The following is a 14,485-nucleotide window of genomic DNA, read 5'->3' as shown; positions in this document are numbered from 1 at the left end:
GGGTTTCAATGTTAAGCCAAGCTGGTCGCCTGCCATATTTGTGTTCTTTCTACACATTGGGATGGTTTATTCCTGCAACTTCAATAAAGGATTCTTTAAAATAGTGCCAGCTCTCCTGGACTTCTTTCCCCCTCATGTTATTCTCCCAGGGGATCCTGCCCATCAGTTCCCTGAGGGAGTTAGTGTTTGCTTTTCTGAGGTCCAGGGTCCGTATTTTGCTGCTCTCCTTTCTTCCTTGTGTCAGGATCCTGAACTTGACTGTGTCATGGTTACTGCCTCCCAGGTTCCCATCTATTTTTGCTTCCCCTACTAATTCTTCCCTGTTTGTGAGCAGCAGGTCAAGAAGAGCTCTCTGCCCCTAGTTGGTTCCTCCAGCACTTGCACCAGGAAATTGTCCCCTACGCTTTCCAAAAACTTCCTGGATTGTCTGTGCATCGCTGTATTGCTCTCCCAGGAGATATTGGGATGATTGAAGTCCCCCATGAGAACCAGGGCCTGTGATCTAGTAACTTCTGTTAGTTGCTGGAAGAAAGCCTTGTCCACCTCATCCCCCTGGTCCTGTGGTCTATAGCAGACTCCCACCATGACATCACCTTTGTTGCTCACACTTCTAAACTTAATCCAGAGACACTCAGGTTTTTCTGCAGTTTCATACTGGAGCTCTGAGCAGTCATGCTGCTCTCTTACATACAGTCTCTTACAGTGCAACTCCTCCACCTTTTCTACCTTGCCTGTCCTTCCTGAACAGTTTATATCCATCCATAACAGTACTCCAGTCATGTGATTCATCCCACCAGGTCTCTTTATTCCAATCACATCATAATTCCTTGACTGTGCCAAGACTTCCAGTTCTCCCTGCTTGTTTCCCAGGCTTCTTGCATTTATATATAGGCATTTAAGATAACTTGCTGATCGTCCTGCTTCCTCAGTATGAGGCAGTAGTCTTCCCCTCTTGCGCTCTCCAGCTTGTGCTTCCTCCCGGCATCCCACTTCCCCACTTACCTCAGGGTTTTGGTCTCCTTCCCCCGGTGAACGTAGTTTAAAACCGTCCTCACTAGGTTAGCCAACCTGCTTGCAAAGATGCTCTGCCCTCTCTTTGTTAAGTGGAGCCTGTCTCTGTCTAGCACTCCTTTTTCTTGGAACACCATCCCATGGTCAAAGAATCTAAAGCCTTCTCTCCAACACCACCTGCGTATCCATTCATTGACTTGCACGATTCGACGGTCTCTACCCGGGCCTTTCCTTCCATAGGGAGGATGGATGAGAACACTACATGCGCCTCAAACTCCTTTATCCTTCTTCCCAGAACCACATAGTTTGCGGTGATCTGCTCAAGGTCATTCTTGGCAGTATCATTGGTTCCCACATTGAGAAGCAGGAAGGGGTAGTGATCCAAGGGCTTGATGAGTCTTGCAGTCTCTCCATTACATTATGAATCCTCGCTCCTTGCAAGAAGCACACTTGTATATGTATAGATTACTCTTTTAAAGACCAATAGAGGGTTTTTTTTTAGCAGTAACTATCTTCAGACTGTGTCATTAGGAACTTCTCATGTAACCTTATAAATTGCAAGTTTTTTTTTAAATGTAAATTATTTAAAACCAGTTCCTTTTTCTTACCTGCCAGGCCCTGAGTTCAGTGTTCTTCTGGGCTCATGATACCTCTAATACGTGACAGTGGAATTGGTCAAATTATGACTGTTTGGCTAGACCTGGTTAGTGTGGAGCATAGGTTCTTTTTTTGTTTTTGATTTCTTTGTGTTTTTTCCCTCCTTACACTCTCATTGCTTCTCCCACGTGCTTAAATACTAACAGCAGACATGCAGAGGGAGCATATGGAGAAGGAATGCATGTGTCAGAAAAACTGCTCAGACTTCCAGCAGGCAGACCATATTTAACAAAGTGGTGAGCCAGATCTCACTCACACATGTCAGTTTGATCAGCCCTGTTGTGGTGTATTAGATATTAATGTATCAGCTCTTGCACCATAGACTTGCTGTAGTGTGGTGTTGTTTACTTGTTGATTTGTATTATGGTAGTGCTCCAATGTCACAGGCACATTCCAGACATCATATAAAACACAGTACTTACCTAGTGCAGTACTGCCAGACTGCACTTCAGAAAGTTACAAGGTTGGTTAGTACTGGTGTAGTCACCAAACTCTCATCATATGGGGGTTAACGTTAGGGAGGGAGAGGAATTATTTAAGTTTAGTTCTAATGTAGGCACAAGGACGAATGGGTACAAACTGGATATTAGGAAGTTTAGACTTGAAATTAGACGAAGGTTTCTAACCATTAGGGAGTGAAGTTTTGGAACAGCCTTCCGAGGGAAGTAGTGGGGGCAAAAGACTTATCTGGCTTCAAGACTAAGCTTGATAAGTATATGGAGGGGATGTTATGATAGGATAGTTTAATTTGGGCAATTGATCTTGGATTATCACCAGATAAGTCTGCTCAATGGTCTGCGGGGAGATGTTGGATGGGATGGGAACTGAGTTACTGCAGAGAATTCCTTCTTGGGTGCTGGCTGGTGAGTCTTGCCCGCATGCTCAGGGTTTAGCTGATCGCCATATTTGGGGTCGGGAAGGAATTTTCCTCCAGGGCGGATTGGCAGGGGCCCTGGAGGTTTTTCACCTTCCTTTGCAGCGTGGGGCATGGGTCGCTTGCTGGTGGATTCTCTGCAGTTTGAGGTCTTCAAACCAGTTTTGAGGATTTCAATAACTCAGTCCTGGATTACGGGTTGTATAAAAGTGGATGGGTCGGGTTCTGTGGCCTGCCTTGTGCAGGAGGTCAGACTAGATGATCATATTGGTCCCTTCTGACCTATGAGTCTATATGGACATGGTGGTCCAAGTACCAAATCAGGTCTTGTCCTGTCTGGATTGGTGGACGGAACCCTCCAGTGTTTGTATTGTACTTCGCTTTGCTGCTCCAAAACAGATGCTCACTTTAGTTACAGATGCATTGGAACTAGATTGGGGGGAATCACTTGGGTGTGCTGCTGACACAAGCTCTTTGGTCTGCCTAGGATCTAAAGCTACATATAAATGTAAGGAAATTGTGAGCCGTCCATTTGGCTTGTATAGTGTTTCTTCCACACATTGAACAAAAAAATTTGTTGGTGCTAACAGACAATAGAGCATCCAGGTTTTATGTGAATAAGCAAGGAGAAGCCCAATCAATGCAGTTGTGCCAAGAAGCGATTCTCCTTGGTGATTTCCACATCATCACTTGGATCCACCTTCCAGGGATGCAGAATGTTCTAGCAGGCCACCTAAGCGGGTTGTTTATCATTCACCATGACTGATCCCTTTGTCCAGATATTGCCAGATAAATTTTCCAGTTCTGGGGTACTCCCACAGAAGCAACAGAGGCCAACAGAACATGTAATCAGTATTGTTCCCAAGCTGGGTTATAGCCTGGGTTCTTTGACAAATGCTTTCCTATTACCATGATCAAATGGCCTGCTATATGCCTCCCCTCTGGTTCTGCTCCTGTCCAAAATCAAACAAGACCAGGGTCACTTTATACTCATAGCTCCAGCATGGCCCCAGCACTACTGATTTTCAGCTTCAGTAGCCTTATTGGTCAGATCTCCACTGTCACTCCTGCTAGACACAGACATCGTCTCTCAGGACCATGGCCACCTTCTACATCCCAACCTGAAGGCCTTCCACCTGATTGTCTGGATGCTTCATAGCTGATATAGTTGGAAGTGGTTTATTTTTAAGGGAGTACAGGAAGTGCTTCTGAATAGCAGAAAGCCTTTGACTAGGGGTATTTACCTGTTTACATGGAAAAGATTCTCCATCTGCTTCTGGCAAAAAGGCATTTTCATGGCCCGGACTCTTATCCAGCATATATTGAACAATCTCTTGTTCCTGAAACAACAGTGGCTCACTGTTAGTTCCATCAAAGTATGCCTGATGGCTGTGTTGGCTTTCCACCGTCCTGGTTACAACTGCTCACTCTTCTACCATCCTATGTCTGTCCGATTTTTGAAAGGTCTCAACAGATTATATCCACAGGTACAGGACTCTGTCTCTGCGTGGAACTTGAATCTAGTTTTAGCAAAGCTGATGGGTCCTCCCTCTGAGCCATGGGTGACCTGTTCCCTGCTACACCTTTTAGTGAAAGTGGCTATTTAGTTGCCATTACCTCAGCCAGGAGAGTGGGGGAATTGCGAGCTCTGGTATCATCATCTCCCTGTATGGTCTTCTGTAGAGAGAGGGTTTTACTTTTGCCATCACCTGAAGTTTCTTACTGAAGAGGTTTCCAGTTTTCACATTAACCAAGCAATTTATTTACCAATCTTCTTTCCAAAGCCTCCTGCCCATAAAGATGAAAAAAAACTGTACACTCTAGGTGGTAGAAGAGCTTTGGCTTTTTATCTGAACCGGACTAACCATTTAGATCTTTGGTGGAACTGTTCATCGCAATTGCAAACAGAATGAAAGCCTTCTCCAGCATCCACCCAAACAGTCTCTTCTTGGATATCCACTTGTTTTCGATTATGCTACCAGCTGACAGATGTGAGGCCCCGGAGAAGAGTTTTGGCAGAGTCAAACAGGTCTCAGGTAACTTCTGCAGCCTTTCCCATCTTGGACATTTGCAAGATGGCAACCTTGCCGTACGTTTGCCTCTCACTATGCCATCACTCAGCAATTCAGAGACTATGCCCAGTTTGGATGAGTAATCCTCTGTTCCCTAGTCCAGTAGACTCCGAGCCAACCTCCAGTTTGTACTGCTTATGAGACCTAGAGTGGAATGGACACATGCAATCACACAAAGAAAAAAGTTACTAATATTTTTCCATGATTATTCTTCTAGATGTGTTGCATGTGTTCATTCCATGATCCACCATCCTTCCCCTCTCCATTGGAATCTATGCAGTAGGAAGGAACTGGTGGGTGCCAGGGCCAGCTCTGCCATTTACACCTGTGTGCAGTAGCATGGGGTAGCAGAGGGCACTCGGGTTGCTCCGACGGGTACCACTGAGGGAAAAATCTGACAACTGGGCAGGCATGCACCTACAGTGGAACGCGTGTAACACATCCTGAAGAGCAACAGTTACAGTAAAAGGTTAGTTGAAGGTTTCTTTTTCCAATATTGTACACACTAAACATTGGTCACACTAAACATTTCTTCTGTTTTGAGCAAGAGTCCCTGTTCTTAAAATGGGAAATATGACTGCATAGATCTTTGAATATTATTGAGGAAGAAGGGGAAAGATTTGGACATGACCACTTATATGTGCAGGACAAGAGAGGGACAGGCTGAAGATGACTTCTAGATTGTGGGTTTAAATAGTGGTGGTGTCAGTAGTGATAGAAAATACAAGGAGAGGAAGAAGCGTTTTGAACTTTTAAGTAAAGAGCAAGTCATACAAGAGGATATGTTGGAGAGTCAGACTGAAATGTTAGACTGGATTGATGGGGACCTGTCAGTGATGGAAAGGTATAACACGAGTTTTATAAAAAGGAAATAGCCTTTGAAATACAAGTGATAGCATATCTTCAACACTATTACAAAAATAATCTACCTTTAAAAATGTGGTCTTTAGAGGTTAGAATGGATGTCCATTTTTGTTACAGTAGCTTATCTCCTCTAGTTTTTCATAAATTCATATCCATGTTGGTGTCAGAACAAAAGAACAATTAACTCCTTTGAAATAGTGTTTTTTCTATGTAAAAGCCTTTAAGTAGCTACCTGCTTTTTCTCATATTTGAGCTCTAAAAGGCAAAATAAACTTTTCAAGAGTATTAGAAGTCCTAGTTATCTAATTATCTAACTTTGACTCTGAAACTAGGAAAACAAATACAAAAATAGTGACATACTGTGAAAACTGGATAAAACATATCTACATAGCTACTTTTTCATTATAGGCCTTCATCTTGCACTTTCATACAGAGTGTTTCTTTTCTTGTCTGCTGTGCAGATCTCTACTCATTTAGATTAGTCTCACCCTGCTGCTCCCTGAATGGGTTGCAGTGTGTTGATTTTAAACTAAGTGCAAATATCTACATGTGCATGTGCAGAAGGTGTCAGCATGGTAGCTGTACAAACAGCTGCCTCTTTGTTGTGGTCAATTGATTGTGACACTGTGTAAAGTTTGGGTTTTTTGTGTGTGTAAGGTTTCCCCTTCCTTTGTCTGAATAAACTAGAACAAACTACAAAATATTTTGTTATGGCATTAAACAGTTTTTCTGTTGTGTTTTGGGGTTATTACCCTTGTGTTTCTTTCTAAAATGTAATTGCTTCATTGCCTGGGTAGTTTCTCATAATTGATCTTCTTGGAAAACCTAGATTCAAATTTGTGCTGAGTGAGCAAACCAGATGCCAGGAGTTGTTGATGTAGACCTGATCACATTTCAATTAATTCAGTTCTCTCATTATTTTCCATGGGCTGCTGTTGAAATTGAGAGATTTAAAAACTTTTTTGGATACTTTCTCTCATGTTTGAAGTTTTGAAACTCACCCATCTAGTTTCCCTTGTTGGCAGCAGCTTGTGTATGGGCAGGCTACTCTGCCTACAGTGCCAAAAAAGAAACAAGAGCTGATTTCACTATCTTCTGTGAATTCTTTGCTTAAATCCTTTCCCCTTGTTCTTCATAACTGGTGCCTGGTTAATCCTTTGTGCTTGGCATATAGTTTCTTTGGGTAGATCTGTTTGTACTATTGCTGATATTATTCCCTTTTTCTCATTACATAGGCAATTACCATTTGAGATGCTGGTATTTTTAGCACTTAAAATGATTGAGTCTTCATTTTGTTGGTTTACTTCCACATCATCTGGTTCTGGTGTTTACACTGAACATATCATCCAGCAAAAGCTTAAAAGCACCGGTCTTAGAGATAAGCTCTGTGACTGCTATGTAACCAGAATGAGACAGGAATGCAGACTTTTCCTTGGTACCCCTCTAATTTCTTCCTCTGATGCCTGTATGGGATCATTCCTATCCATGACCTTAACCTGTCTGATTTTTGTCTCCTTGAAGTTTCATGGAGCTTTTCACTTATGCATTTTGTATCAAGGCTCTGTCTGGCTCCAGAAAAGTTCTGGAGTTAGCTTTTGATTCCTGTAAATGATTGTGTAGGATGTATATCCCCTGGAGAGGTTAGAGGCCTGGTGGCTTAGGGGAATGGCTCCCCCTTCTGAAGCTAGAAGTCATGCATTCAAATGTGTCTGTAGTGGGAGGAGTAAAAATTGCTGTCTTTTATATTTTACAATGGTTCCTTCGGACCTTGAAATCTATGAATCTCTGTGAAAGAGGGAAGAGTTTTTCTTAGGATATCCCTTCATTCCTGGAAAACTTCATAGTCTGAAAGTCTGAAAAATGCTAGCTCGGGGGTCAGCAACCTTTCAGAAGTGGTGTGCTGAGTCTTCATTTATTCACTCTAATTTAAGGTTTCGCGTGCCAGTAATACATTTTAATGTTTTTAGAAGGTCTCTTTCTATAAGTCTATAAGATGTAACTAAATTATTGTTGTGTGTAAAGTAAATAAGGTTTTTAAAATGTTTTAAGAAGCTTCATTTAAAATTAAATTAAAATGCAGATCTCCCTGGACCGGTGGCCAGGACCCAGGCAGTGTGAGTGCCACTGAAAATCAGCTTGTGTGGTGTCTTCTGCAAACGTGCTATAGGTTGCCAACCCCTTTCTAGCTGTATATGTCCAGGGATACTGGAAAATTGCAAGGAATTTGTTTTATTTGATTTACCAAAAGGGAGGGTGTAGTAGGGATTAAATGTTTGTGTTCCAGAACATTTCTCAGCGGCAAGGTTGATGGAAAGATTAATTCTGGTATATCCCCTGGCTGCTTGGGACTCAAGACGAGACACTTAATCATTCTCTTGAGAGAAGATACAAGTACAGAGCTTATTGATGGTTGGAAATTCTAAACACATGCAAGTCATTTTACATTAAGTTCAGGTTCTCCATTTAACGTAATGTTAAAACCAGGTCATGAGAAAATACTGTAATTCTTGCTCCAATATAGTAGAACCCATATTACACATAGGTTTCAGAAAACTGGCAGAAACCTTCAGAGGATCAAAGCACTTGGCTTAGCAGACTTTAAAATCTGCAACACAGCCAGCTGGCCGGCATCCCCAGTGCCAACTGGCTCAGCAGCAGAAGAGATGTCAGCTGTGCTTTGGGAACCCTGCACACAGAGAGGAAGCCATGCTGACAGGGGAAGCTCTTAAAATCTAGTGACACAATTAAATTCTGTTAACCAAGTTTAGTCAATTGGGATTATGCATTAATTTGAATCATAAATGTGTCTTTTCTCTCAACAAGATAACACTGTATCTTCCTACCACTTTTTTTTTTTTTTTTTTTTGAGTTCCTGTGTCAGTCACTCATGGTAGCACGGTTGGATTAGACTTCTATCATGGCAAGTTATTGGCTGTTTCTTGGTCACTATCAAATTTCAAATGAAATAGAAATTGGAAGTAATCTAAAATTTGCAGGACTACAAGGGTCCATTGTAGTGTAGTTGATTTAGCTGTTCTTTTCCACGTAGTACGAAAATAGAGAAAGAGAAAAAGGAGCATGCTAAGCTACATGGAATGATCCGTACAGAAATAAGTGGAGCTGAAATTGCAGAAGAAATGGAGAAAGAAAGACGGTTCTTCCAGCTTCAGATGTGTGAGGTAAGGTTTAACATAGAATATAATTGTTCCATTAATATTCTTAAAAAGGAAATTTGAGAAAAGATAGATTCTGCATTATGACAACTGTTGCATTCAAAGAAAACTTGAAGTTTTTTATAAGACTCAGGATATTAAATTTCTTCACCCGCCACACTAACTTCAACAAGGAAGCTACATTCTCTGCTATTTCACGTACTAATAGATTACAGAATCACCCATGTCCCATTCAATACATTATTCACTGATGAAATTAAATAGTCTTCACACTACTACTACACCACAAATTATTTAGCGTTTAGGCTGTTGTCTGTTGCAGTGGTGTAATATGAAAATCTCAGTTCCACATCATTGGGCTGGTATTGAAAAACAGCCATTAGTACTGGACTTTGCCTTTCAGATTCTTCATGATAATAGTAATAATGTAGCAATGATTGTTTGTAATTGTGAAGCATTTGATGTACTGCTCCCACCCTTTTTGATTTCATGTTAAAGGGAGCCAGGCTTTAAGACCTGCTTAGAAAATTGATCCTCTTCTATTGAGATATTCTAGGTCAGGAGTGGACAAAACTGTCCTTCCGAGCTGCATACAACTATATTCAGAAGTTTGAGAGCCTGGGTGCGTTTGCCGGAGCTCGGGGCTTCTGCCCCATGGGAGGCACCTGCCGGGGCTTGGGGCTTCAGCCCCATTCCTGCTGAAGCCCTGAGCCTCAGAAGGTGTGCCCCATGGGGCTGAAGTCCTGAGACCCTCTTCCCCACTGGTCAGAAGCCCCTGTCTCACCAACTTGCTGCAAGGCAGAGGTCTGAGCTCTTCCTCCCCCAGTCTGGTAGGTGGAGAAGGAGGGGACGTGGAGGACTCTGCGAGTCGAACTTTAATTGTAAAAGAGCTGCATATGGCTCACAAGCCACGTGCTCTAGATTCTAGTGTTGGTTGGAGCTAATTGATTCCACATGCTGGTGTGACTGTGGCGATTCATTAGAAAAGCCCGGTACTCCTATACCGAGTCTAAGGGGTTGTATACACTGGCAAGTTTCTGTATAGTAAAACAGCTTTTAGTGCTCAAACTGCAGACGTGTACGCACTACCAAGCCACTTTGTGCGTGGTAACTCCTCAGTTGCAGCGCTGCTAAAAAACCTATCTCGGTGAGAGTCATAAGGTTATTTGTGCAGAGGCTCCAGTGCTCTATTGCTTGTGTAGACACTTGATTGCTTCTGCACTGTAATTGGCCTCCAGAGCTGTCCCATAATGCCTCAAGTGATAGCTTTGCTCATTGTTTGAACTCGGCTGCCCTGGAGACATGTGCCCTTCCCCTTTCACAGCATAGTTTCTGACAGCCATTGCGTGCTGTGCTGATCTGCTCCCGGATATAAAGCAAACCATTATTGTGGAATGCTCATGCACTTTAACACAGAGGCAGAGGGGTGTGTGTGTGTGTGTGCATGTGAGAGAGAGAGAAAGAGAGAGAGAGAGCTTTGTTGAATCTCTTCACTTTAAAAAAGCTGAAAGTATTGTGTATGAAGCTGGTTGGATGCTTTCATCGGTTCAATGCTTCATTTGAACAAGCACAATAAAATGAAGCACTGAAGGCTGTGCTTGAGTTTTCAGTCATACAGAAAGGATTAAATATATTCCATAACCATATCCTGTAGACAATAATGTTCCATGGTTCGTGATCTTGCATAGGTAAGGAAGAAGAAATAAATTAAATAAACCTATACCACTTTGAAGCTTTCATTTTGCAAGATATAATATATTTTTCAGTTGTGGCATTTCAGTTTAATTTTAGTGATACTTCAAAAATTCCTACAGAATTTCTGCAGCCCTTGTTATAGCTTGTTTTCTTCGTTGTGCAATAAAATCCTTATTTTTTCTATAATGAAGCACTGCATTTTGCGAGTGTGCATCTCTTGCTTTCCTTGAGTTGCTTCCTTCCCAGTCTTTTTTTTTTTTTTTTTAAAGAAATGTCAGAGAAGCAGCAGCTCAGCTGTTACAAGAAGTGCTCTATGTGTGGTTGTAAAGTTCAGCATCACCAGTTCTCACAAATTTATTATGGATGACATGATTTGACCCTTACTTTACAGAAGCTCACAATAATTGGAAAAGCTGCAGCCTTCACATGATTTTGGAGAAGCAAAATGAGAGCGATACCCCTTCCCCTTCCTAAAATGCCTTAAGGCTTAGAGGAAGGTGCATTAAACTGCAAGCCCAGAGACCATGAGTTTTTGGTTCTAGCTCATCTACTGAATGCAGTTGATATTTCTGTGCCCTTCATAACCCTTATTTTGAGTCAAGGTTTCATAACTTGTAGGAATAACTATCATTTGCCAGTTTCACGGAGAAGATAACTAAGAACTTGCAAAAGGTCACTTCACTCAGAGCTAGGAATAGAACCTAGCATTCTGAGATAATAGAGTTTTGTCATCCACTCTGCCACACCTTTTAGAAGGAACATGTCAGTTTAGGTTAGGGGTGGGCAAACTTTTTGGCCTGAGGGCCACATCTGGGTGGGGAAATTGCATGCAGGGCTATGAATGTGTAGGGCTGGGGGAGGGTGTACGGGGTGTGGGAGGGGGTGCAGTGCGCAGAAAGGGGCTCAGGGCAAGGGGTTGGGGCAGAGGAGGGGTGTGGGGTGTACGAGGAGGCTCAGGGAAGGGGTTAGGGTGCAGGGGGATTCAGGAGGAGGCTCAGGGTACGGGGTTGGAGTGCAGGGTGTGGCAGGGGGTTGGGGTATGGCAGGGGACTCAGGGCAGAGAGTTGGGGGGGCTCAGGGCAGGGTCTTGGGAGTGCAGGGTACAGGAGGGGCTTGAGATGTGGGCTCCGGGGTGGCAGCAGTGCGTGCCAGGGCAGGCTGCCTGCCTGCCCGCCCTGGGCCCATGCCGCTCTCGAAGCAGCTGGCACCACATCCCTCCTGCTGCTCAGGGAGGGGAGGGCAGACATCTCTGTGTGCTGCCCTTGCCTGTGGGTCCTTCCCTCAAAGCTCCCACTGGCTGCGGTACTCCCATTTCCGGTTGATAAGAGTAGCGCAGGCCTGCTGCGCCATTGGGATGGTAATCCCGTGGGCTGGATCCAAAGCCCTGATGAGCCGGATCCAGCCCATGGACTATGGTTTGCCCACCCCTGGTTTAGGTGCTTATGTGTAACAGTGTAGATTTGTGTCATACTGTAGCTGATAGATTACATGTAAAGATTTGTGACTACTGATATGTTTGTGAATGCAGTTGCCTGTGGTCAGAGGGGATTGGGTTCAGTGACTCAGGAGGTCCCTACTAGTCCTGTGTTGCTATTGTTTCCATGTTAAGAGATTTAGGATCTTGACTTCAGTGGGGCCAGGATTCACCCGTGGCTCTTTAGCTCAAGAGGTAGAGGCTCATGTTTTAACATCCAAAGATCCTGCTTTTCACCCCGACAGATGACCCAAACAGGGTTATTTTTACATTTGGCTATGCTGTCTATAACCACTAGACTTCAGTCTGCTCCCAGAGCCAGGAATAGAAACAAAGAATCCTGATGGTGACCAGTGATTTTCTGCTGTCTCAAACACCTGTGTAACCCACTGACAATGTATATGTTGTGCTTCCCTGGAGGAGCTGATCTATGTAAAGGAAAACAGTGTGCTTTCCCCTACTAGTTAATCCTGTAGCTGAGGTGGATTTGAAGGCTATGGGGGCAAACCATGCTGATAACGTGGGGGTTGAGGAAAAATACATGTATATTAATTTTAACATAAGGATCCCGGAATAATCGCTAGAATGATTTTATGTTACAAAACATACCAGCACAAAATCTGAATTCACTTTTAAATATTCATTTTACTGTTGCATTTTTATTTATATTTGGTTAATGAGAACTGTTCAGTTAAGAATAGGTACTGCAGATTCAGGCCTAGTCTACACTGGCAGGGAGGCGGGGGGGGGATCGATCTAAGTTATGCAGCTTCAGCTATGTGAATAATGTAGCTGAAGTTGACGTACTGAGATCGATTTATCATGGTGTTTTCACTGCAGTGAGTCGGCTGCTGCTGCTCTCCCATCGACTCCGCCTAGACTAGACACGATAAATCGACCATCGCTGGATTGATCGCTGCCTGCTGATCTGGGGAGTAGTGTAGACATACCCTTAGTGTGTTTGAGACTAAGCAAAAGTGTGGGAGATTTTGCCTGTGTGTCCAGAGAGTGGAAGACCCTGCCTTCAGAAAGTCAGAATTTGATTAGTTAAATGTATCTGTCCAATAAGCAAGCCTTGTGCCTCGGGGCATTGTTAATGTGAGAGAACCTTTCACCTGTAGGTCACCAGTTTGAAGACCGCCCTACTCAGCAGAGATTAAAAGTTATTTTCATTTTATGGATGTTTGGTGGCCCCTCCATGAAGTGACTTTAGGGAGTCATAGTTCCAGCTCCCACACCACAGACTCACCACCATCCTTTGCACTAAACTGCAAGCTCTTCAGGGCAGGTACCATCTCTTATTATATGTTTGTAAAGTGCCCAGCACAGTGGGCCACTGATCTTGGTTGAGTCTCTAGTAAGTGCTCCTGCCACAGGAACCTACATCACCATTCTCACTATAACTTTGTGAGAGTTGGCAATGCTGAAATTGTCACACACACAATATGTAGCTGGACAGGGGAATGCAAAAATCAGAAGATAGATGAAAAACCGTGTTTTCCCTCATCCCCCATTTCATGATTTGTGAGTAGGGTTGGCAATACTGAAAATCCCTTATAATAATAGTTGGAGATATATCTATCTCCTAGAACTGGAAGGGACCTTGGAAGGTCATTGAGTCCAGCCCTCTCCTTAACTAGCAGGACCAAGTACTGATTTTTGCCCCAGATCCCTAAGTGGCCCCCTCAAGGATTGAACTCACAATCCTGGCTTTAAGCAGGCCAATGCTCAAACCACTGAGCTATCCCCTCACCCCCCCTTCTAGCATGTAAACATGTTTATTGCCAGATAGATGTATCTTGGGCTTGCACCATGGCTGGCTTGACTGTGAATGTGCATCTAGATGCTACTGTTTGGTTACAGGATGATTTCCTGAAGGCCCTGCAGGTCTCCCTCATGCTTCTTGTGCTATGACTTTTAATAGGCCTCAAGAGTTAAAGGGCAAGAGTTTGAGTTAGCAACAGACAAGTATCTGAATTGGATATTAAGACTTGGCATTGACACCAGTTGTTTGAAGTTTGGTTGATGCCCTGAGGTCTCTCTTCCACATGGTCAATTTTTTTTCAGCTTTTCAAAATCCGCTGTGGTTGTTAAAGCTTGTTGAAGTATAATTGAGAATAATTTTGAAATTATCATTCCTATAAATCACAAAATATGACAAATTAATTGATATTTCATTAATTTTACTTCTGTGAATTCCTGTTTTAACAGTACCTTCTGAAAGTCAATGAAATCAAGATTAAAAAAGGAGTTGACTTGCTGCAGAATTTGATCAAGTATTTTCATGCACAGTGCAAGTAAGTTTTATGTTTCTTTGTTTCAAAAGATTCTATAATTAAAATATTTTGCATTTTCATGAAAACTGGTAGTGGCAATAACTTTTCCAAAAATGTTTTTCTGTGTCTTCAAAATAGATCTAAGACTCAGCTGAACACATTTCACTGCAGACTTTTGACATGTTGATTTGGTCTAATAGATCAATTACTGGTTTGTTGCTATATTACTTAATATGAAATGAGGTGTTAGACTGAGCTAATATTGTGGCATGTTGTCATCTGCAACACATAATCACCACATGGTCGTTTGTCGTGTTCAGTAATCTGTCCGTGGAAGGGAGCGAGACGGATTGGCCTGCTGGCTTTGAAATCTTTCTGAGTATATCTAT

General features: G+C 42.9%; 1 protein-coding gene across 4 annotated transcripts in view; it reads left to right on the top strand.

Annotated features, from left to right (window-relative positions):
* ASAP2 (ArfGAP with SH3 domain, ankyrin repeat and PH domain 2) overlaps positions 1 to 14,485 on the top strand; it is a 196,749-nt gene that overhangs the window by 83,897 nt on the left and 98,367 nt on the right. For all 4 annotated transcript variants that reach the window (XM_030555465.1, XM_030555463.1, XM_030555464.1 and 1 more), the window contains exons 6-7: positions 8,528 to 8,657; positions 14,032 to 14,117. In XM_030555465.1, coding sequence (XP_030411325.1) covers positions 8,528 to 8,657; positions 14,032 to 14,117 — 216 coding nt within the window. The remainder of the gene's footprint in view (positions 1 to 8,527; positions 8,658 to 14,031; positions 14,118 to 14,485) is intronic.

The sequence above is a fragment of the Gopherus evgoodei genome, chromosome 3 (assembly GCF_007399415.2).
Source record: "Gopherus evgoodei ecotype Sinaloan lineage chromosome 3, rGopEvg1_v1.p, whole genome shotgun sequence".
In the NCBI taxonomy this organism is placed as follows: Eukaryota; Metazoa; Chordata; order Testudines; family Testudinidae; genus Gopherus; species Gopherus evgoodei.
This window is presented reverse-complemented; position numbering and strand designations above follow the sequence as displayed.